The sequence below is a fragment of the Oenanthe melanoleuca genome, chromosome 10 (assembly GCF_029582105.1).
Source record: "Oenanthe melanoleuca isolate GR-GAL-2019-014 chromosome 10, OMel1.0, whole genome shotgun sequence".
Taxonomy (NCBI): domain Eukaryota; kingdom Metazoa; phylum Chordata; class Aves; order Passeriformes; family Muscicapidae; genus Oenanthe; species Oenanthe melanoleuca.
The window spans coordinates 12,425,413-12,450,958 of NC_079344.1; the positions used below are offsets into that span (position 1 = coordinate 12,425,413).

Genomic DNA, 25,546 nt, shown 5'->3' on the forward strand with positions numbered 1-25,546 from the left:
TAGTACTTCTGCAGCAGCATGCATTGCAATGAAAGCAATTCCTGCTTTCTTTTTTGAAAGTTGGATGAATACTGGCAGAGCCAGTGGTCCTTTAGTGCCCAATGAATCCTGTCTCCCACACTGATACCTATAGTCAGGCACACAGAGTGGGGATGAGATCAAATGCTCTGGTTAAAAAGCCTTGGGGAAGCATTATGTGTCTGAGGTCTGATCTATTGTCTGCGAGGTCGGAGAGTGTTAATGCACTCTGCAAAGATTAAACTCCCTCTCTAATTGCTCCAACACTTCCTTAAAGGATTTAAACAGTCAGGAAAGGTGATGCTCCTTGTCAATTTTTGTCTTCTGACAGCTGTTGAAGTTTATCTGTCTTCCCATGGAGACCACTAGATCATGCAAACCAAGCAGTGGCAAAAGCACAGCCTGAATTAGGACTGAGAGCAATGAATGCCACTATTTACAACTATTTCAGCTTTTAATACTGCAAGTCCTCAGACCAGGGTTGCTCCTACATTGCCATGGCACTTACTTTTGGTTATAGGAGATCCTGAAGTCCCATGGAAAGTTTAACTGCTGAATTTGATGGAAGTCACCCTTTTAATTCAGCAGTGGTCTCCATCCCTTATTGCTGGGCTGGTGCTTCCCCAGCACACCTCTGTGGGGCTCAGACCACAGCTTGCTCATCCCAGGGCAGTGCCACACCTCAGCTACTGGGAGGCGCCCTGCTATTTGCTCCAGGCATTTTCCTCTCCCCCACTAAGTCTGATCAGCATTTGAGTTCTCTTGGTCCATAAAGCCTGAAACAAAAATTTACTCAGAAAGCTGGTGAAGCCCAAGGCAGGAAAGTTTTTCTGCTTCTGAACCAGAATGTCCACACTGACAAGTACCTGACCCCTGACACTGGTTTTTTTTGAAGCAAAATAGAAATTTGCCCAGTGGATCACAACCACTTAAAAGAACCAATTTATTATTTGGCAGCCTAGATATTTGAAATAGCTTATTGTTTGCAAAGGATGCTGATTTACTTGTAAAGTACTTTAAGGGGAAGAGATGGAAAAAAAGGTAAATGTTACTGAGAAGGGAGAAGCACAGCTCCACCCCAGGAGGACTTGGGAGATTTGATATTTCTGCAACAAGGCTGTGGTATCCTCACGTTCACAGTAGGGTAACATTACTGTAACAAGAGTGGAATTTGACCCATCTTTTTCAAAATGCCCGTTCCTGTTTCACAGACAGATGTGAGTGTGTCCTGTTTCACTGCATCTCACACAATGTGACAGCTCTGCCGACCAGAGAGCCATCCTGTAGTTATTTTTTCTGGTGGATCAGAAGCTTTTCAAGTTGATAGTGTCTGTGTTTTTGCTAGTCTTGTAGCATCTAAATGTGTTGGTGTATCAAATCCATTTCACACATAAATGTATAAATATGACCTATATAAATATACATATATTCAATGCCTCTTTTCTAGACTCTGAGCAGATGAGTAATACAGCTGTTCAAAGGAGAAAAGGATTTTTTTCTTTCTTTCTCTCTTTTTTTTTTTTTTTTAAAGCCCTCTTGGCTCTGAATCGGAAATTGAGGAGCAGAATTCATCAAGTGTATTCTGATCGTTCTCAGATGGGTAGTTCCTCCTTCCCTTCCTGCATAGCATGTTCCTTTGCACTGTTGCTATATTACATGAAATGTTTCATCTGTATATAAAAATTAAAAATTCAAACAAAAATCTGGCCCACATGAAGAACAGGCCCTTTGGGCATATGGTTCATTATGCATATTCGTTTAATTACTAAAACACTTGGGATGTCTCTACTGCCCTTGCTTTCAACTTGCAAAGTTGGATCTGTTCTGCAGCACAGAATATGTTGAACAGGCATGTGTCATAAAGGACTTCAGTTTTCTCCTACTTCAAACTCTATATAATGTTCTTGGCTGAATCGTTAGAATTTACTGATTATTAGTTAAATCTATTGCATCAAAACAGCATTTCGGGATCTCTTTTTTCTTAACACCTTCTCTAACCCCAAAAAAGCAAGTTTTACAGTGGTTCAGAATTGTGTTTAGTGTTGAAGTAATGTGAGACTCAGGATTTAGATTTCAGGCACATTCCCACAAAGCACCTAAAGCTGCATGTTGAAGCTGTATAACTTTTATTAGCTAGGAAGGGATTGCTGTGATAGTGTGACTTTAATTGATTTTCAGGGCAAACAGGTGGTGATGGTTTAGGCATCCCCCAGTCTCCTGCCATTCCTAATTTGGAGTAGCACATATAATAGCTTTATTAAAATAAACAATCTTCTGGCTTTAGTTTTACCTGAACAGCTGCCTGGAATTGCAGGAGTCTTGCGATTTTTAATTTTTTTTTTTTTTTTAAGATTATTCTGTGTTTTGGAAAGCAAGATGCTACAGGTCTGAAAATCTCTAGTGGAAAATCTCTATTACATAGTCATGCTGTCAATATACAGGGGGTGGTTTTGTGTGTCACTGCTGTTAGCTTACAATGGTAACACATCCAGGGTGTAATTACAGTGAGCCTCAGTCAGCTTCATGCATTTATTCTGTAATGCAGCAATTTTGTCACACTGCAGATGATGAACCTGCTGGAATTGTTTAAGTGTTGTGTAATCACACTGTTCCTGGTGTCCTGGGTGTGTGTCAGGTGTGGGGAGGGCTGGGGTTCAGTATTGAACTACATTTCTCCTCTTCACTGTGGGAAATGAAGATGAAGAGACCTTCTGGGCTCCGGCATGGGGCTGTGCTGGGGAATCCCAGGTACATCTTAAGGACAGAGAATAAATAATCTGGAATTCTTTTTCTGAAAGGATATCATCTCACTGCTTTATATGTGCTTTAGAGGTGTTTTTAGATTTCTGGGTTTGTGGTCTTGGTTTACTAGTTAGTTTTAAATTTTTTTTTTTTTGTTGTTGTTCCTTTGCTCTGTTTCAGTTTGGAAATGTTTTCTTAGGACTGGAGGTTTTGGAAAAGAGGGTACCAGGCAATTTTGCACCAATGGTGTTGCAATGATCTGTTCCTTGTTTGACTGGGTTTATTGCCAGGTTCTACAAGCCTGGTTTTTGATTTTTTTCTTTTTCCCCCTGTGCCAGAGCTGGAGATGCCAGGGAAGTAACCTTATGTGTGCTTCTCCCTGCACACAGTTTAATTTACATGTTTGCTTTATTTGAGAGCCCTTTTTCCTTTACTCATTCAGCTCTAATTTGCATTATGAACACGGAGGAGGAGTCATTAAAGTAGTTTAAACATATCATTTAAGATTCTCATTCTTTACCAATTGGAACCCAGTTGAGAGCCCAAATTTAAGAGCATTTCCACCACCCCTCCTTCTGCTGCTGAACAATTACGTCACCATCTGTCCCTTGCTGCTAATGTTTCTCAAAATGTTCACAAATATATCTCCAAATAAGTGGACATTTATCAGCTCAGCTAATGATAATTTTTTTCATGACCCTTTTAAGGTGTTCACTTTATCCAGAGTAAATGAAATTTGCCTACATTTTTGCCTTCTTTTAAATAGCACAAATATTTTTTTCTGATGCTTTTTGGAAGAATTATTTACTATAAGATCAGGCTTTTAACTTGCATAATGTCTGTCTTCCCTGCAAATAGATTATAACTTTGTGTATGAGAATAATTCCTCAGCTATGACCCTGATGATAAACAAACCAAAACATTAGAATTAAAAATGACCATTTAATTTATCCACGATATAAAATAACAGATTTTTTTTTTTTCTTGCATGTCACTCCCTCTTTGTTTTGGGATCTTCTCCAGTCACCTTGGTCTGTGATAGTAACCCCTCTAGAAATAGCATGCAGATTTATTCCCCAGAGGATTACCCCCAAACATAGAAAACTGTTGTAATTTTTTTTTTTTTTTTGGATTTTAAGCTTTATTGCTTGAGGGTCTTAACTGTATTTTACTTGGCACAGGAAATGTAAAATACGTTAGATAAAAGCATGAGGGAAAAATTAGACCAGTCAGCATGTTGGCAAACAGCTATTCCTTCTGTGTCTGCCACCTAAAAGGATTTGAAATCTTTTACTCTAAAACTCTTGTATGTACATAAATACAGATCCCAAAACTCGTGTTGGAGCTGATTTTGTTTTAACCTCTCTTAGGGATTAGGGATAAAGAAAATTGGACAGGGGCACCCACTAGACTTGTGGGCATTGGGTTTGGGGGTTGGATGTGCATGTTTAGAGGACAAGGTGACACCCCCAGGCATGCACCCCTTTGTGTTGGAAATTATCATCCACACTGACCACTGTGCCAGGTAATTGTCAAATAGCTGGAATGCAATATAGAAATCTTAACTTGCACACAGACTTTGCAAGTGGTGAGTTCAGTGAAATAAATTTAGACTGAGTGCCTCTTCCCGACCTCCTCATTGCAGAAATATATCCATGGATCTTGGTTCCACTTTTGTAGGCTGGATAACCTCATTAATGTAACTAAAATAATCAGAATGAAAGAAAACCGTTGCTTTTTAATTAGCTTAGTTTTTGTTTTGTTGTTTTCTCTTTCTGATTCCAGGCATTGTTATGAGTAGGGGATAAATCCATTGAACGTGTTAATGACAACAGTAATTCAGGCTCAGAGTGGGGACATTTTGTAAGTGTTTGCAGTCTTGAGTGTAGCATCCCAACCTTCCCTGATGGAGTTTCCAACGGCAGTGTCCCAAGAGGATGGTGGAGAACAGATTGCAATATTGTCAGCTCTTCTGATTTCTCTGCGACTTTTGCAGAACATGCTTCTTCTTAAAGCACTATTTCTTAAGAGTCCTGTGATTGCACATGAATCACAGCTTTCATTTAAAACACAAATGAGTCTCTACTTCCTACCAGCAGCAGAGAAAATGAGATCCCCCTGAAGAGTCTAAATCAGGCAATGACAAAAAAGGCGCTAACACATATTGACTTAAACAGTATGAGTGTTTTTGCGTGTTTTTGGGACTATTTTTGTTGATTTTGCATCTCTTTTTTTTTTTTTTTTGTTGGGAGTGGGGAGCATTGACTTTTTTCTTTTGCTTTTGAATATTTGGTAAAATTGTGACCATGCTGAGCAGAGTTCCCATCCTCCCCAGGCTTTATTCTTTTGCTTGTTTTCCTTGTTGAATCCTCACACAAATTGTCAAGCACGAGTTGGGTACCTCCCAACAAGGTGGGGCCCCCTTTTCCCCCTTGAGCTCATCCTGGGCCATTCACTCAGCAAGATGCAGTTGGGAAAATAAGAGTTGGGATGTGGATATGGCAGCAGGACATGGCTTTGTGTCATTTAGCCTATGCAGACAACTGGGCTGGGCAAACATGACTTCTTGTTTGTTATCCAAAGCATTACCTGAGGAAAAAAACCATTGGTTTGATGCACATGGTAACAAATTGTGCAAACATATCCTTTATTTCTGCTTCTCAGTTCTATGCAGTCACACGTTAGGCAGACTGAGGTTTTTTGGGGCACAGCTTGATTCTTTGGTTTGGCTTTTTGGATATTGAAGTGGATTTTTTCTGTCTTTGCATTTGGATTCTGGTTGTGCTTCCACTTGCTTCAAAGAGCTTTTTGCCTCGTGGTACACTCTTAAAAAAATTAGTAAGTTGTACGCTGGTGTGTGGAGCAATGCAGAGATAATTTGTAATGAGGCATAAATATTTAAAGCCCTGTATTCCTTCAGGTCATTTTTGATTTTGGTGGTTGCCGTTCAATACAGCGCACGTTCCGCGCCGCCGTTGAGATGCTCCCCGTTCTTCTGCCAGGGACACAAAAAACAAATTGAATCTAAAGTAAATAGGTTTCTTCTGCCAGTGCTGGTTTATTTAAGTATAATTTCTCTTCCTGCCACGTTCTCCATTACTGCATTGCAATGAGGGAGTGACTCTGCTCAGAACTGACCCTCCTTGAGCTCCAGTTTGGCGGCTGTGAAGTGCAGGAAGAGCACGCAGGGAGGGAGCATCAGGTGGATGTGGGAAGGAGAGTACCAGTCACAACAATTCTGGAATGCATCTTTGGAAGAGGATCTTTAGTGGGAAATACATGCTGCATGGTTTCCTCAGCCTTTTTTTGCCGTGCTGTGAGATGGGGGCTGTATTAAGATAACTGCTATTCTTTTTAATGGCTTCTTTTTTTTAATACTCTCACTATTCCATGCAAAGCCAGCCCAAGAGCACAAGCCTCATTGCTGCACTCCCATCAGGCTGGGCCCTCACCAGGCACCCTGATTTTTGTCAGTGGAGGCTCAGCACTGCTGTGTTCCAATCCATATTGCCCATATCTGGAAGAGATGGCTCCATATGCACAGCTATATATGCACATATGCACAAATGTACTGCTCTCTGTGAGTGTGTTCATTCTCTCCTCTACTCTTGTACTCTCCCTGTCTAAGGGCAGGAATAAGTGTCTGTCAGAAATAATTTGTTGTCGACAGGCTTATTGCCTCCAAGGGATTCGAGTGCCCTTTTGGGGAGCCAGTATCTTATGTTATTGGCTAATATCCTGTATTTTGTCTGGAACAGAGGGACTGAAAGCTTAGAAACCCCCCAAAAATAGAGAATTTGTCCCTGAATATTTATTCTCAAAAATTTCACTATTTTTATAGGGTTCATTTGTGCTTACATGGCAACTTGAAACTGTGAATCCCAGAAATAAGTTAAAAATACTTAATTCCTCTACCCTGTAAATAAGGAGAAGCACATCTGTCTGTCTTAAATCAAATTTGCTGATTTGGTTTGGTTTAGTTTAGTTCAAAACCCAAACTTGGACGTTCACAGCATTATCAGCCCAAGTGTTTCTCCTGCCTTCACAAGTTCCACAGAATGTGTTTATAAATCACAAGGAAACTTTTGATGAAGCTGTTGGAAGTTTAGAGTTCAGTTAAATTGTGGCTTTTGAATCTTGGAGTTTCAAACAATATTTTTCACAGCTCTGCTGATGAGGCATTTCATTAGCCTTGGAGCCTACACTGACTGAAAAAATAACTTTTACTACAGGTTCCTCGCATGCGTTTAATCTCTTTTCACTTTTATTTCTTCCATCTGATAGAATGAATCCCTCTCCTCCCATCACTGGTGTTGTCCAAGAGTTATTCTGTCACACAACACAGCAACCCTCACTGCACCATAAAGGCTTGCAGGTCAAAAAAGTCCTGTTAATTTTACCCTTAGAAAAACTGTAATTACTGTGTAGAAAAATCACGCAGAAAATCCTATCTTACACTAGGTTTCTAAGCCTCTTAAAACTGTTCTATCCCATGGCTGTGGGTTTGCTGGTGACAAATGTTTTATGGGCATATTTTAGTAGACACCCGTCCAAAATCTGGTCTTAATAGTCAGATGCTAAATTGGAACCAGAGCGGCAGAAAAACCAGATTTGAAACGTGTTTCTAAGGGTTTGTTTTTACTTTCAGTTGAGACTGCCTTCTCTCATCTTTTGTACTGCTGTCAAAAGGGCCACTCTCATGGTTGTTCAAACTCCATGCTTCTTGACAGGAACAGTTGGACCCCTCTTCAATGATTTTCAGATGAAACGGCTCCCAAACCTCCAGAGCTTTAACTTGTAGTTATTAGGCCCTTTGAAATAGCAACACATTAATCAGCTGAAATCAAGTGGTCCTTTCTCCAAGGCTGTGATATTGCTGTTGTCTTTTAGGTAGAGCTCTAGTCTAAATATTAGTTTCAAGAGCTCTTTTTTTTTTTTTTTTCCCTCTAGCTAGGTCTATCACATTCCTGTTTCTATTTTGATCATTGTTTTAGAATGCTGTGAATTAAAGTGCTCACTTCTATAATAGGCTTTTATACTCCCAAATTGCACTAAAAGGAGTACTGAAGAAAACTTGTTTCTGCTACTTTAACTCTTACTTTAGAAATTGGCTGCTGTGCTTTTAACTTCTCCCATGCACAGTGTGAAGCCCAGCAGAAAAAGTATCAATTATGTAATGGATTCTGTCTGACAGAACTTGGTTTAACAACGAGAAACATTGAAGAATTAATTGGTTTGTTGAAACTGGATCATTTGAAGCAGGGCCATGGTTTGTGTCCCTGACTTCTGTGGTACTGGGAAAGTGATCTGAACCTGTTAATGGATTCCCTTGCTGGTTTATGTAACAGGCAAAAGGCAGACTGAGGATGACAAGAAATCAAGAAGATACTCTTCCTTGCATTAGCCATTATTTACATCAGCAACTGAAGCATTCTTGAGTTTTGGCAAAAAAAAATATTGATAAGAAAATAATTTAGGGAGCATAATTCAAGACCTTCTCCCAGGGATAAAGTATCACTGAGGAGAGAGTAAAAACACCCATGATTGAAGACCTTGTCATTTGGGGAGTGGGTATCTGTGTCACAGGGCTGCTGGTGCTGTGGTCAGTGTCAGGGAACTGCCTGAAAGTTGATAAAATAGGACATGGGCCTGCTTGGGATCTGCTTTGAAAACTGATGCTGCAGAACTACTCAAAAGGCTGTTGGAACAACAGAAATATTTCTATTCGCTCTATAAACACGCTCTGAACTTTTATTATGTACTGTATGTTCACAGCAATCATTTCCCATACCTCCGAGGCTAAATAATTTCTGAATAGCTAAATCAATTTGTCTTGTGTCTGTGTCGTGTCACAGTAATGAAAGTTCCCTGTACTGTGGCAATAGCAGAAAGCAGCTCTTGTTAAGGAGATGTGGGAGCTCCATCAAAGCTTCACTGTCTGAGTTATAACTCAGCAGCTGATTAACCAGTCAGCACTAGAAAGGAAGAAACAGCATGCCTCAGCTACCCATTGAGCCTACAGTGAGATTGTGTAATTAAGTTTGAAGCTTTATTTGAGGTCTGAAACTTAATAATACACAAAATGTACTGTAAGATCTAAAATCACCAGGGTCTTGATTCCGTAGCTTGCCTGAGTGACCTGTGATTGCAAGGTTGTGTTGCACTTGCAGCTGAGCAGGGTGATGTTCACATGGGATGGTGACAGATGCACTAAAACTGGGTCAAGTCCTGCAATTGAGTGAATGAAGAGAGGTTCTTCAAGAGCTTCATTGACTCCTTGTAGGACTTTGCCTGGCTGGCTGCTGGTGGGGTCTTTTTGCTGCATCAAGAGAAGGCTGAGTTTGCTTGTGCAAATGCAACTCCCTCCCATGGGCTGAGGCAAATGTTTTAAATTAATACCTGGAAATATTAATTTCTATGAAAGGAATTTAGGTAAGGATTGGATATATGCTTATATGTATGCCCTTTTTTTTAATCTGTGTGTACATGAGAAAGATACCTGTGGAGATATGTACAATGACAGGTCCTCGTTCTTGGAAGTAACATTTAGGGTAGGACAGAAGCTGTTAGCACCTTCACTTTGTCTTAAAAGACAAGCATATATTCATCCAAGGGAGTTGGAATAGCTTCAGAGGAACTTGTTCAGGTTAGAACTTTTCATTTATGGGAGATGTTTTTATCTGGGAATATCAAAATTTTTGAAGGTTTTATTAGCTAAAGTTATGCAAGACTCCTATAAGACAAATCAAGTACCAATTCTTGGCCTGGATTCATGTGTTTCTGTTGCCTTGCTTACATACTAAATGTGGCTGTGTGAATCATTATCACTTCTAATTTTTTACTATGTTGAAAAACAGGATCAAAAAGGGAAAAAAAACCAAAAAAAACCAACCAAATCGTCTTCCACATTCCTGTGCTGCAAATCAATAGCATGGGGATATATTTCCTGGATGTCAGCCCATTTTGTAAATGAATATATCTCAAAGATTGCTTTACTGGCCAACAAATGCCAGGAACAGGATGACAGTGTAATTCCTTGCATAGCAACAGCTAACATGAAATCAGGTGCACTCCAGAAAATGCAAGTGCTGTTTGGGCAAGGTTATGGATACAGGCATTGTTTCTTGGTTTATGTTTGGCCCATGGTAGGTATTAACTGGCCATTTGGCTGATGTCAGACAAGTATTTTTGTTTAAAAAGCTAAAACAGCTGCTGTTTTTTGGGGGTGTAAATTCTCACACTGTTGAATGCAATTGAGAGTGTTTCTTTGGTACAGTGTGGCTACACTTTCAGGTCCTTAACACAAAATACATTGCCATAAATATCCCATTCTGCAACTGCCAGCATTGTCTTTATTTGTAGTATTTGGCAGGCCAAGGATGAGGGGAGGTAGAGATTTAGCTTCCTCATCACCCATGGAGTTTTCCCTTTGTTGTTGTTTGAAATACTTTTACTGGATTTGGCTCATTTCCATTTACCTGTATTATTCTAAAAACGTGATTGTAGTTTCTGATCAAACCAGCTTCTTTAGGGGAAAGAAAAAATCAGAAAAATGTGTTTGTGCCTTGTCTTTGAAGGAGATTGCTTAAAATAGCTTCAAGTTGCTACCAGCATTAGACAGCTCTGGAAACACTATGTATGAGTAGAAAAGGAAATGGGATCACAACATACATTTTATGGCAGTTCTGGATTTAGTTTATTAACTTTCCATTGCCAACCCCTCAAGTTTGCAGTCTGTTCAGGTGTTGCTGGTACTTGTAAGATAGGATTGCAGTTTTGCTTGATACAGTTCTTTGGAAAAATCCTGTGTGCTTTTTAGATCCCCATCATGTTCTTTGTGTATAGTTTGGCTTCTGGTTTTGCTTTTAGTGGGTTTTGTCAGATACCAGTCCAAACACACACTTACACTGGTTTTTAGGAGAAGAGGCTCCAAAGAACCAGTGACATCAGAATATACTGTGCATGAGAATGGAGTCTAACTAGGCTGACTGGAACCCTGTCCAAAATAATGCATGATGTGCAACCCAAGGCCTTGCTCCTGCAAGGTGACAGTCCTTGCTCTGTGCTGCTGTGCCAAGAGCACAGGTGGATTAATGTGAAGATGCATTTGCTGATCATCCCTGTGGAGTGACAAGGGAGCTCTGTGGCTCCTCCAGCACGAGAGGAAAATGCTCTTCCCCAGCCTGGGAAAGACCCCCTAGCAGTCAGGGTTTGATGAAGTGGAGCAGGTTTGCCTCTCTAAGTGCACCTGTTGTACAGCAGCAGCAAGGACAAAAGGCTTTCAGGCTAGAGGGGTCCCAGGAAGGAGTGGAGAAAGCCCTGGACTGACCTCATGTTCATCACCTTCTCCTTCCCCAGGTACAGGAGAGGAGAAGCAGCCTAATGAACTCACACAGAATAGAGGGAGCAGATTCCTTTGCCAAAATAATAATAATAACCTGAAGGAGGTCAGCAGAGATTGAAGGATGAATGTGCAGTGATAATTAATGTCTGACAGCCTTTCTTACATGTCCTTCTCTTTCCACACTTGTTTCTCCCAGGTGTTTGTGGTCACTGTCTGGACCGTGGAGCTGTACATGGTGCCCCTGGCTTTGCTGGTGCTCTTTGCATACAACTTCTCCCTTGTCACCACAGGGAAGGTCAATAATGCCCAGGATGCCCAGGCAAGTAGAGTGGCAGTGACAATTCTGGCAGCCCTGATTCACCCCTGAGTTTTAATGGCATTAAGCTGGTTGCGTAGCTAAGCAGCACTTCTGTTTCAAAGTTACTGAAAAGAAACCTCAATTCTCTCCGTTTTCATTATTCAATTAAAGCAATAAACCATTCAGAGTAGTAGGAGAAGATGAGAGTGTGTAGGAGGAGGATTTCACTTATTAAATAACTACAAACGTTTTCAAGTTGAATTAAGAAAGATTTGCAAAGCAGAAAGTTCCTAAAAGCCATTCCCCTCCTGCCATTGCACTTTACAACACACTAATGATTCATGTTTCACAGAAAAGTCAATAGCATCCAAAAGAGAATGTAGTTCTTTTAAACCTTGTCCTGTGATCTGAGGTCTTAAGAAGCTTTTATTCTTCCTTCCCACCCCCAGCTCTTAAAATACAATTTTTTTCCCCCAGAAGTTTAGCCTTTGGGTTTTAACTTGGGAGAAGGAAAGGTTTAAATACAGAAATAGTCACCAAATGTGACAAAGTGCTACTGTTGGGTATGAAATGATTGTTTGATGTTGACCACTGCCTTTAACAATGGTAATTAGAGCTAGAAAGGAGAGTAAATTCATGAATGTCCATAATACTCTGTTTTTAAAAGTGAAATATAGACAGTAATGAAATGGAAGTCAAAGGAGCACTTCCTTCTAACTTTTGATTAAAAGATGATTGACATTGGTAATCATGAATAATACTTACACCCGTACAAAGGCATAATATCCTAGAATTTAAAAAGTCAATAGCTGGTTTATTACTTTTAGTGTGAAAATTTGCTCCTGGTTTAGTTTTCATCCACTCCCAAGTGGAAAGATTCTTAGAAAACAGGAGAAATTGCATTATCCAGGCTAGGGGATGCTTAATTTGAAAACATGGTAAAAGAAATGCCTTTCTCCAGTTTCAGCCAAGTCCAGAATAATGCAGAAAGATACTGTGTGTCTTCAATGACTACTTGATTTCATCAAGAAAAGCAGAACTTCCCATGTGGGAGAATCCCAGGCAAACAGATGTTTTTGTTTTTAATACAAAAGGCAGTAAAAAATAGCAATAATAACTTACCCAGAAAAAAAAAATACACAGAGAGTGCCTTTCAGCCCCTTCCTTCATCCTGTGGTGAGTTTGTTGCATGTTCAGGTGAAGAGAGTCTCACATAAGACAGAAAAATTAAGCAGAGCATCATTTAGGTGGACACTGCAGAAAGGCTGTTTCTAAAAATTGTGGCAATACTAGAGAAAGGTCCATCAGGAATTTGGCTCTCTTCCTGTCACACATTCTGTAAGCAATGCCATGCCATGAAATTCAGGGGTGCATTTTGCATAAGCAACATCACACGTCTGCCAAAGTGCTTTGCAGGATTGGGATCATATGGAACAAGTAGTCAAAGTGCCTTTAATATTACCTGATTCCTTTTTTATGTGTGTCTATGATTCTAACCATCTGTAGGTCAAAAATAGACAATCAGGTGCTAGCCTGAGTCACATCTGTCCTGCAGATGAGAAAAGGGTTTCTTCAAAATACCAATGCTTTTTACACAGTCATTTATTTATTTTCTGCTTCTTCAGGCCTTGGCTGGATATTCACTGCCTTTGGTTTTTGTGTGCCAGCACTCACATTTTGTGTATACAGAGGAATGCAAGCAAGAGTCTTTTGCAAAAAAGTGAACCTCAAATTCTCTCTGATTTCTGTGCTATAAAATGTGAATAACAGTATTAACCTTGTACTCCTGATCCACTTGCCAGGAGGCTAAATTTGGGAATATTGGTAAAATGTTTTATGATTTACAGATGGGGAGCTTCTATAGAAATTTAAACCATGATCAGTGTTAATTCAGCTGCTCAGGGTATTCCAGAGAGCCAAAGAATAAATCTGGGTATCTGAACTCCCAGTACCTTTTACATCCTAGATGCAACTGCTTTTCAGAGGGAAAAAAAAGAAATTAAAAAAACCCAAAAGAGAAACACCCAACCCCCTAAGAAACCCTAAATCCAAAACATCTTTTTATTGTGATTCTTCACATTCTTTGCATGTTTGCTGTATTTAAACTTGTAGTACACAGATTCAAATGTAGCTATTAAATAACCAAGAAAAAAACAGGAGGACCCTGTTAAAGGCTGAGTTTATTAAATACCTGAATTGAAAGCCAAGTGCTCCTAATTCCAAGCCTTTGCCAGGTCTTTTGTTTTCTGTCCTACCTGTCAGCACAGAAGTTAAAAGGAGGAAATAATGCTGCATAGAAATCTGCCTGTGATTCTATGTGAGATTGATTATGTTCATACTAATGTGTTTTCTGAAGTCTAATGTTTCAGTAATGGCCCTAAAGGGAGGGAGCAGTCATTGTGGCAGTGGGGATGGAGCAAGTTGAGTATAGAGTCCTCAGCCTTGACATACCAGTTGGTTCATTTGCAAGACTGAGAACAAAGCTGTTTACAGATAGTAAAAGTTGGCAATGTGTTTGAAAGCCTGTTGCCTTCAGATTAGTGGACACAGCCACTAATGCTTTATTTAGACTTAAAATTTGTATAGGGTATTGCATTCTCTGTTCAGAATACCATAAAAAAGAAAGGTCCTTGAATATAAAACACTGTTTTGGAAAGGAGAAAATGGTGGGATTTTTTAATGACTTTCAATAGAAGTGGGAGAAAATTGTGTAGTGAAACATTGTGGGAGTATCATAAGCTTTTTGAACATTGCCTGTCACTGAAAAATAAGAGTTATATTTTGTAATATGGACATCTGTTTCTGCAGGAGCTTATGGGCTTGGATGAAGATGAGGATGAAGATGATAAGGTAAGCATATCATGAATGTGCACCTGCAGGGCTGTGAGTGGGTGCAGGGGTGCACAGATGGGCACAGGGATGTACAATCCCCCCTTGCTGCTGTTCACAGTGCTGGATGACATTCCCTACTAATGGCCTTCCCCAAACAATTTGGCATTTCCACTTCAGTAGGCCAGAATTGGTGTGATTTGTGGAGGGCTGGTTAGAATTTTCTCAACATTTCTTTCAGAGCCTGGGAAAAAAAAAAAAAAAAGTTTTAGTTCAGCGGCTGAAATGTGGAAAGAATTGGAATTGGCAAGGCCTGTTTTTTATTTTATTGGAACATACTTACTCATTCTTCTCACTGTGAAAAATTCATTGGATTTTTTTCCAAGTTTATCAAACCACAGTGACAAATGATAAAAGGATTAGAGGGCATGACATATGAAGAAAGATTAAGAGAACTTAATGTATACAGCTTGAAAAAACATAAGTAAGTGAAGGAGGATCTGATAATCTATAAATACTTTAAAGCTAAAAGGTGAGGAATTATTTAACGAGCAACAGCATGCAAAGGAACATTAGCTGTTAGGAAGAAAATGTTCATGAGGGGATGTGAAGCTTTCAAATTGCATACTAAGTTAATAAGACTCTTCCTGAATATTCTGTGTTTTAAAAATGCTACAGTGAAATTGTTGATCATTAAGAGGTAAATCAATAACTCAGCTAGCAAGTGCACCTTAACTCTGCTCAGTCACAGACCCTGGGATTGAAGCTCAGCAGACTAATTGATGGGAACAGTTATTTAAATTTAACTTGCTCTTCTGCTGTGGTTATATTTTAATGAGCAACTAGAAATCCATCAAAGTTATAAAGTGAAGTTTAGGCAATCCAGCTGAATTACAGGTTTCTTGCAATACACAATAGTTGTTTAAATGTTCTCATTTATAATTTACTCTTTGCATTGTAAAATTCAGCAACTGAATGGGCCAATATCTGAAAATCACCAGAAGTTGCTAAATGAAAGTTGCATCTTTTTCAAAAGCATCTGTGTACCTGTAAAAGTCAGTAATTTTTATTCTTGTTCTAGACACCTGTAAATATTATTTGTGTGATGCCTAAAGGTGTAACTTATTCACTGGAACAATCCCATTTACTTCTTTCTATTTTAATATTCCTGGTTTTCCCTTGCAAGTGCTGAGGTGGGAAAAGAGAAGTAAGAATGTATTAAATAGGTATCAAATCCTCTGTTTCCTGTGGTGTGCAATAGATCCATTGCTGCAATGCTAAAATATTCTAGGTTACATTTACCCTACATTTAACTCCAGTGACTTTGGTTCTCTCTACAAATACAACTGGGTCACTTCAATATGGATTTAGTGATTTTTGCCTCCCCCCAAACAGCTTCACTGTCATTCCCCTTCTTGGTTTATTTTAAGTAAGCGTGCAGGTTTGGTAACACTCCTGAGAGTCAGTGCTGAGCTGTTGATGGTTTGGCCCTACCATTTTGTAATGGGGGCTGCCTCTCTCTCCATTTCACACACTCTCTGGCACAGAGAGCTGGTAGCACTGGCTAAAGCCTCTCCCAGTAGACACCCCCAGAAGGCTTTCTCATGATAACACTTCACATCCCAACATTACAGTCATAACTCATAATTCATTCTAATTGTTATGGCTCTGTGGAATTATGACAGAGTTGCCAGGAGAGACAATTGCCAGCCCCTGCATTTGTCCCATGTCCAGTGCTGTGCAGAATTGCTTTAATGTCTTTACTGTGCCTTGTGTGTACCCCTGTACAGCAGTGATGGGCCACGCTTGCACTCCTATGACTTCCATCTTTAAGTACATTAGGTTATTCTAAGTCACTTTTCCAAGTCTGAGGGTGGCCAGTGCTCTCTGGGGAGTGTAAGAAAAATGTAATTTTATGACACTATCTCATGGCAATGTCAACATTTAAACAGACAACTCTACTTTAAAAAGAAGTCTGTGTATTTTTTTTTCCCTCCCTAATACAAGAGCTCCCAAAGTTGAAATCTGCTAGTTGGGTTGTGGAGTACGAGGTCACTGTTTCTGTTTCCTGTCATCCTGCTGTATCAAAATAGTCACACACAGAGCCCTTCTGGGTTCTGCTGCCTGTTAGACATAACAGACCGTGCTTCTGGGAATTGTAACACACCCTTGAAGAGATGAACTGTTTACAAATTATAAATACACAGACACTTAGTTCAAAAACCCAAGAGCAGATTAACTCCCTCCACCTAGACTATCTGTCTTAAATGACAGGACTTAATTGCTGACTCCCCCATCCTTTCCCCCTCTGCCCTCCCCACATACCAGCGTGGAGGGCTGTAAAGGATAGCAGTGCTCTGTCCCTTTGGCACGAGCTCTTCCATGAATAAATGCCTTCTCGGATTTGTGCCATCCTGGACACAGGGTTCAGGCTCTGTCCTGTCAGCTCTGGGCTCTGTCAGGCTCAGTAAGGATTGTTTCAAAATTACATCACTGGAGCATCTTTGGTCTGCCAGTAAGAAGGTATAGACAAGCTGCATGCAACTCAGTTTAACTTGTCTGATTGTTTACCAGTTCTATTCATTTTATTTTGTTGGTTTTTAAATTTTTTTTTATTTTCTGTTTCTGATAATGACTGTAGAGTTTCAAGAGCAGACAGTCACCCTGTGAATGATTGTGTCATAGCACCTGACTGGAAGGAGCCTTGGAATCTTCTCCATTGTCTGAATAAAAATTTACATCTCCACAACAGACAAAACTTAATTTACTACTCTTTTCAGGTCTGGTAACTGATTCAGAAGAATATTAGAGACAAAATTAAATCAACAATAATTCCTGTGTGGGGTTTTTGTTGATTTTTCAGGGATTTCTTTGGAGAGTTTCTGTCCTGTGGTGAGCCAGTGTAGTCCTGTTTGACTATGCAGTGTAACAGGGAAGAATCAAATGTTAATGTGGCTTTAAGCCAAGTTATTTGGCAACTTCCAAGAAATGTTTAGTATCTCATGTATTGGGAAAAAAAACAAAAAACAACCAGAAGTGGAAAAAAATCACCAAAGAATAAAAATTCAATGCCTTTAATGCAGGAGATTCTCTTTCAAAAATAGGTACCAGAAATATACAAAGTTTTATGAACACAATTCAAAGAGACTCCAGCCGAACAAATTAAAGTCAAATTCATCCAGTAGCAAACAGCTGACATTTTCCATTTGAGTTAGATTCAGCATGTGGAAACCTTCCGTATGGATCTTATTTGTACGGGTGGATTACGATGAAAATTGCATTAATTTTCTCCGCAGTAAAGGTCAGTAATTGAAACATGAACCAAGAGTCTATTGTGTAAGATGCTATATCCCCATACTTAGGAAAGGTCATTCAAGACAATATCATCTCATTGTTTTCTTCCCTGGAAGTATAAATAATTTCATTAGTTTTTCTCTTTTTCTCTTCAATACAACAATTGCAATATAATATTTCAACATCCCCCATTAAGACTGCTGAAGAGAAATGATGGTAAGGACTTGAAAATGCCCTGTGATACACAGGGTATGTTCAGATTGGCAAGGAGCATCCATGTCCTCCACAAAATTATGGGCAAAAAGACCCAGTTCAGGGCTTGCTGTGGATTTACTTTTCTCTTTTCCTGAGAGCCTTCTTTGTACAAGAAACTGGAAGTTAAATGGTCTCTTGTTAAAATCTTACTTGCACAGGCTGATCTTATCCATGGGCATCCCATAATTTGGCACAGTTCTTACATCAGTGCCATGAGCCACCCATTCATAGGTTTAGAGGTGATAGGGGAGAGGAGTTGAAAAGGAGTTCTTGCAGAGAAGTTTTAGATATCCTCACAAAGAAATTTTAGCAGCCCTATGGCACTCCAGAATTCTCTGTCTTAGAGAGAATTACTTACCTAGGTGTAGGTAAAAGCCAACACTGCAACTTTTCTAAATCTCTGGAGAAATATTAAGTGACACTAGGCAGGTCACAGGGCTGAGCACATGAGCCTCAGGGAGTTCTCCTCCCTTAAAAATTCCAACTATTTAAAATGTTGTTAAATTCTATTTTGAATTGGTTAGATATATGAATAGATGTCTCTTTCTTCCATGCCCCAAATTGCTAAAGATCATTACTTAGATTATAGATGATGGTCCAGTAGTTTTTAGTCTAATAACCATGTGACTGTTCTTAAGTCTCATGTGTTTCCAGAAGAAAGCACTTATTTTGACAAAATTATTTTCTTTTCCTTTCCATTTTTTAAATCAAAGATGACTGATGACTTTTTATCTCCATTCAGGATTGATTCTTGCTGCTTTTTAAGCCTGTGTTCCTCACCTGAATTGTATTTTATTGTACTGTGACTGCTGATATTGCTTGAAAACTTGTGGCAATGCCAGTGAACTTTGGGTTACTTTATAAGTCTATGAAAACGTGAGCAAGTACAGAAAATGCTTCTTAAGCCCCCTGCATTTCATGCCTGTGCATAGAAAAATAAACTGAATTACGACCTAGGGTTTTTCACATAGGATTTTTCTTGGGCTTGGCTTAGGAGACTTTTGCTGGATTCCTGTGCATGGATGAAATACATCTAATGTCAGCAGAGAAAGTGCAGGCATGGCTGAACCAGGCATGGAGTGGTCATCCTCTTCCCTTCAGGGAGTGTTCCCAGCCTGAGCTGTAGGATGATGTGCTATTGCTTTCCAAATGTGTCCTTTTAAGACCAACGCTGCTCTCCTTCATACCAGTCTGAAGTGATTCTATTGGCTCTGGTGGAATTATTCCAGATTTCACACCTTTTTAACTGAGAGCATAAATTGACCTGTATGTGTTGCATTTCCTCTATTTGGTAATTATTTCAAGTGCGCTCAGATTCGCTGAATTTCCACAGGCAGGCACATTTGCAGCATGGTGTTAATAAACAAAAAGATCCTGTGATGCACAGTTTCAGGACTGCACGAGGCAGTTGCTCAGAGTTTGGCAGCCGTCCCCTCGGCGTGCCCATCCTCCTGGAAGTGCAGAGGAGCTCTCCTAGCAGACTCTGCAGCACAGGGCAGGGCAGTGACTCAGCAAGGCAGATTGCTGGGCTCCTCTCAGCAATCCACCCAAGGCAGGAGCAAGTTCAAGGTTGCTGTGGTGACTGTTTGCAGAGCTCAGCCTGGAATTCATTTTAGCTACCAGGAGAGTGTCTGTCACTCCATGGCTGCCACCTCCCACAAGAGCTTCATTCTGCTGCTAGACTGTGAGCAACGTGTTCTCTGCAGACCATGGAGGCCAGTGGACTGCTGTTGATACCCCATAAAATCCTTTTGGTTTCAGAAGTTCTTCATGGACGAGTATTTTGGCCCTAAGATGATGTTTGGCACAGGTTTTGTAAGATCGGAGTTTTGTAGTCCAGCAGAGAGCAAGTTGCAAATTAAATCCAACTTTGGCTAGCTCTGCTTTTCTCTAAATAACTACAGCATGTTTTGTTGGATTTTTTTTAAAGCAGAATAATAGTGGAGGGAAAAAGAATGCATGCCTGAGCTATTTTCCTTTCTTTTCCCTTTCCATCAATCTTGTTTGTTGCTAATACACTGAAGAATTAATAACTGGTACATTAGATAAATGCTGGTAAAACACTGCCCTAATGTGCTTGTAGCAGCAGTAGCATAATGAGACAGCTACTGTAAGAAAGCTAATCCTGGAAGTTAGGCCAGCCCAGGGCTAGGCAGACTAATTCTTCCAATCCCTGAAGATATTCAGGATTTTCATTCCTGACTGAGCTGCCTGTACCCTGTTTTCTTCCTCCTTTTGCATTAATCCATATTTATGTTTTCTCCTCCCCTTTTCCACATCTTTGCCCCCAAGTGTTCCTCAGCTTTATATATTGAGTTTCCCTTGGCACGCCAGAAATCTGCTGATGAATACCACTTGTTTGAAAGTTGCATGCAAGATTTTTCTCTGCAAGTGTTTTCTATGAAATCCAAGTGAGCAAGTATTATGTCGAACTTACCCATGGCTTCAAGCCTAACTTTTCGTTGTGTGCATATGATATTTGCAGTATACATCAGAAATACACTTAGAGAACAACAGCAAAAATTGTCTGTGCGTTTGGAGCGTCGCTTGCTGGCTTGGATGTATCCAGAGGAAAAATATCTGAAGGATAGATTTAAAAAATAGGAAACAGCTTTCTGTAAAGATGAAAGCTATTAATCATTGAAACAAATGATCAAAAGAAGTTAGGGGATCTCCACCATCCAAGCTTTGAATTCAGTAATGGATGCTTGGCTGGAGAAGAAGCACTAACGGGTGGCATTGGCCTTTGTTCCAGAGCAGACCATTGAAGAATTTTGCCTTCAGTGTCTTCCCCCATAACTCAGGATTTTCCCTTGCAAGACCAGCTCTGACTGTTGCAGCTCACCCGTTGTGAATTGCTGTGTGAGTGCTGAGGACATCCTGTCCTGGCCTGCCCCATATTCCCACCCTTCTAAAGTCTTCAGCACTGGGAGCCCCTCCATGCTGTGGTTGTGTGAGGGTTTCTTTTGTAACTGACCCTGAATGTCTCAAAGCAGCGTAAATTCCTTCCAGGGAAGGGAGATGCCAGAGCTGTGGTAACTCTTTAAGTGTGTTTATATGTCCTGTTTAACTGTTACATATTTCAGAAACAGAAAAATCTAGGAGCATCTTCCAGTACAGCAGAGATTTGATGTCTTCATTTCTGAGTTCAAGTTGATGTGTGTTAGCTGGAGACAAAAGACTTAATTTCTGAAATTGCTGGATCTTGGTTAGTGTTGGGCTTTTTTTCCCTCTCCCCTGACATGTTTAATCATTTGTAAACCCCCTTTTGTTATTTTGTTCAGGCAATTAATGTAGAAATGAAGAGTTCTTAAATCAGGATATGCAAGGCAGAGTTGAAGTAACACACTGATTATATAATTAATTCTCAGTTGTAAATTCATTTTGATGGAGTTAATTCTTTACCAGAGGCTGAGGACTAGTTTTGGTCCACCCACAGTGCTGTAATCGTCTAAGAAATAAAGGAGAAATAGGCCTTGAATTAATGGAAGTTATCACGACTGGTTTTAGGGAAATAATGCCAGAAACAGGCAGGATATTTCATTTTCAATTCATGCAAAAGCGTCTGAGCTGTGATCTTAAACTATTGGTATCCAAATCCAGTTTTGAAGCAGTATAATACATTGAGTCCAAAAGAAATCAGAAAGGAATGACACCTGAAGAGGATGGAGAAGAATTGTCTGGGTGGTGGCACCATGCACAGATGAGGAAGTGTGTTTAGTGGAAGATGTACTTGGATTCTTTTTTACATTTTCCACGAACATGGTAGTGCTCAAATATAGATTTCTCTATGACAGTTACCCATTTACTAATAAATAGGCTCCAGTGAATGTCATCCTGATGGACTCCTACTGCTTCTGGCAGTGCTTTGTGAGGTGCTGCTTCACAAAGCATAAACAACACTCCAAAACCTAAATAATTTGGAAAATCCCATTTCTTTTACTTCTTTTGTCTACTTCTCTGTTGCTTAACCAGTGACCTAATAATCCTGTCCCTGTGTTTAGACTGCAGGTTTCCAGAACAAAAACAACAATAGCAAAGAAACAACATTGACAAATTCCCAGGATTTTCTCACAATTTTGCACGCTGTGCATACACACAGTTGCAGCCTATATTTCTCTCCAATAACTGATTTTATTTACAAGGTTTTCTAATCCCAGTGTGTCTCTGCCCTTACATTGCTTGGCCATATTTTGCATCAGAAATTGAAAGCACTGTTGCCCAGGGGTGATTTTAGCATGCAGCCAGGTGAGCATGAGCAGTTGTCATAATTTAGGGACTGGCAGTTTCTGGTTTATTGTCTGGCTCTGCTTCGTGGCTGCAGCAGGAGTTGTGTTGTGTTGGTTAAACTGCATTATCACCACATCTCTGAGCTCCATGAGGACGTGTAAATGAAGTCAGCATGATGCAGACAGAGCTGGCAGATGATCTGCCTTGCAGCTCTGGGCAGCAAGAGTAGGCTTGCCTTGCAATATCACTTAATTTAAGTGGTTTCTGTACCCCTCTGCCTGAATTTGGACAGAATGAAATTCCCACTGTCTGGTTTTCCATGAGCTGCTCCCCAAGCTGCTTCCAAGTTTGGTGGAAAAAAAGCCAGCTATGGCTAAAGGACTGTTGTACCATCCCAGTGAGGAAATAGTTAAATATAATTTCAGTGTGTCATTTACATTTGAGCCTAACGAGATTATAACTGGAGCTGTGTGAAAATGACTTTTTGGTGCTATTTTCACATAAACTGACTATTTATTTATTTATTTTGTTCTGGGGTTATTTCACACCCCAAGGGTTTCATTTTTGTTGGTTGTTTTATTAATGTAAAAATACTCATTTTCACACCCAAATGTGTGATTATTTAAAATGCTGCTTCTATTCATTGTGCACTGACTTGCAACCTAAAGGCAAATATTCAAATGTCTGGAGCTTGATAACTCCATGGTGGTTTTGGCTGGCTTTTTAAACTCAAAAATTGCTGGGGAGAGAAATGGGCAGTAAGTAATTCAAAGTGGTGTAAGGGCTGCATTCCCATGCCTGCCTCTCAGCATCCAAGGATGGGTCACAGGTTATTCCAGCTCCCTCTGCAGAGTGATGCCCTGTCTCAGCCCCACACAGACCCTCTCCCATGGTGGTGCCAAAATCTGGAACAGGAGCCCTCACCTCTGTGGCCCAGTGTGATTTTAAATAGCCTCTGACCCTGTCCTGCATGGAGGAATAATGTGGATGACAACACAGAGGCAGAATTGCAGCAGTGTTGTTGCAAAAGTCTCTGGCCCTGGCTCATTCCCACCCACCCTTTTCTCTGCCTTGGCTGGTGTGGGCCATGGAGAGCAGGGATACAAAATGCTCCTTACCATCATCTCCCCTCTTTGGGAACAGATTGGTTAAAACACAGCTCAAAATGTTTTATTGGTTTGTTTTTTGTTGGGTGTTTTTTTTTTTTTCCCTAAATTGGACTGATTTTTTAAGTGTCTAAATGTGATGTAAAATCAGTGTCCAGGGCTCTGCATTTTGTAATAAGTGAATGTTTTGCTGATTTCTTGCTAGAATATCTGCAACCACGCCAATTTGCATGCCTGTATGTGTGTTAGATTGCTGGCAAAGAAATGCTGAATGCTGATAATTGTACACTGGTTTTCAAGCCTGATTTAAGTAATTTTGATTTTTAATTCATTCTGTGCTTCCTTTTTATTTCTGCACATGTGTAGTAAAGTCCTGTAGTGTTGTTGCCTAAAATAAGCTGTAAGAAATGAAGTTGAGATGGCCGCTGTAAAGGGAAAATGACATTTTTTTCTTTTGATCCTTTTCTTTCCCCCCCAGTAAAAGAATAAATCTCTGTATATAGAATGCTCAAAAAATATTGCATTCACTATCTTGCTGCTGATTTATATACACAAATCAGCATGGCTGTGGGAAGCCTACAAAGCTCAGAAAAGTGATATTTAGAAGTTCTGCACAAGAATATTTTTGTTCTCTGAGCAGCCAGCACTCCACACCAGGGGTGCTCAGCACCTCTTGTGCTTTGGCATCCAATTGTGTGAAATCCTGGTTGAGATCCTGCAGTCAAATTGTGTTAGAAGATGAAGAAACCTCTGCCCATGTGTTCAGCAAAAGGAAGAAAAAAGGGATCTATACAAATAACGTTAGTTCTTTGTGATGAACCCAGAGTGTTTGTTCTGTCCTTCCCTCAGTGAAATACTTGAGGTCATGGGTGGATCAGCAGTGCTGGAAATCTTAGTTTCATCATATGTCTGTGAACATCCCAGCAAATTATTAAAATGTGTGGTTTTCTGGTTTCTTTTGATTAGGAATCTGAAAAAAAGGGGCTAATTGAGAGAATCCACATGGTCCAAGAGATCATCATAGCTGTTCAAAGCATCCTGGAAGAAATAGCATCGTTTGGAGAGAGGATTAAAAAGTAAGTAATAATTTTATTCTTGCTTGACCATGATTTGAACAGAAGAACCAAGGGGATCAAGGTGGAGTAATTGTCTTGCTCCAAAAGTGCAGCAGGACAAGCTGGCCAGTCCCACCACTGCTTTTCCTCCTACAGTCTTTTATTAAAAAAAGAAACAACCTTTGCAGAGCACAGAGAAGAGGAGAAGCAGTGTTCTTTACTGATGTAGCTTCCATGTTTGCCTGAATTTCTGGTCTTGCTTGTTTGTGATGGGGTGGGGATTCATGGATGCCACAGATGCTGCCTGAAGACGTGGGCACAGATAAATGAGGCATTTTTTCCAGTCCCATCACAGAAAGTGGGTACTGATGGTCAGTGCTGCCTTTCCCACGCCCTCCCCATCCTGACCTGGCCGTGGGGGTTGCAGTCACTGTGTCCCTGGCCAACACATTGATCTTCTTCTGTCTTTACCATTTTGAGCTGTCTGCTTCCTGCTGGTGCCACAAGGAAGCCCAAAGGGGTTTTTCAGGGTCTCATGGCAAGGGGGGGAGGCACAGAGGGTATTCCTGACCTTACAAAGGAGGGAGGTGAAGAGCCTAAAAAAAAAAAAAAATAAAAAAAATCCCACACACAAACACACACAAACCTTTTTTACAACTCAGTCTTTATTGGAGCTTAATTGATCCATATTGTTGTCTGTTTTGAGCACAAAGTGATGGTTTGTGACCGAGCCTCACTTTAATGAGGAGCTGGGTTCAAGCTAAAAATACAGCGACCACATGTGCTGTGGTGCCCCTTTGGCCACCCCAGCTGGGGTGGAAGTGGCCCAGAGATGTCTTCCAGTCTATGAACAGGGCACTGTTCTGCCCAGCTGCGTGGCAGGAAGACTCAAAGCACTCAAACACTATTAATTCTTGCATTCATTTTGGTAACAATGGCCTTAAAGAACACGTTGGGTATGAATGTGGACGCCCGATGTAATTTCAGAAGAATTCTGTTGTAGCTCAGCAGTGATGTGCCATTAAAAATTGCTATCAAAGTTTTTTTTGTAAGTGACAGACTGAATTGTGCTACAGTTTCCGTCTGTCACTCCAGTTACACAATCATAGGGAGTTTTCATAGTTTAACTCAATTGAGCTGTTTTGCTATTTTTTATTTTTTTTTTTGCTTTAACTTAAGCTACATTGATTGATAATGATGGATCCTCTCCCACCTATTTTTACTTAATATTTAATATGTCTATTGAAGCTTAAATGCAATTCTTGAAGCGTCCTATTAATTTTATCTGTCAAGGGAAGTTTGTCTTATTTTATAGTCCAGATTCATTCTCTCTTCTTCCTACTCCCCATCATTGTGATATGATGAAGTTAGCAGG

General features: G+C 40.1%; 1 protein-coding gene across 2 annotated transcripts in view; it reads left to right on the forward strand.

The window, feature by feature from the left end:
* The window catches only part of MCTP2 (multiple C2 and transmembrane domain containing 2), a 116,815-nt gene that overhangs the window by 82,743 nt on the left and 8,526 nt on the right, over positions 1–25,546 (forward strand). For both annotated transcript variants that reach the window (XM_056499993.1, XM_056499994.1), the window contains 3 exons: positions 11,301–11,423; positions 14,211–14,252; positions 24,083–24,192. In XM_056499993.1, the coding sequence (XP_056355968.1) occupies positions 11,301–11,423; positions 14,211–14,252; positions 24,083–24,192 (275 nt within the window). The remainder of the gene's footprint in view (positions 1–11,300; positions 11,424–14,210; positions 14,253–24,082; positions 24,193–25,546) is intronic.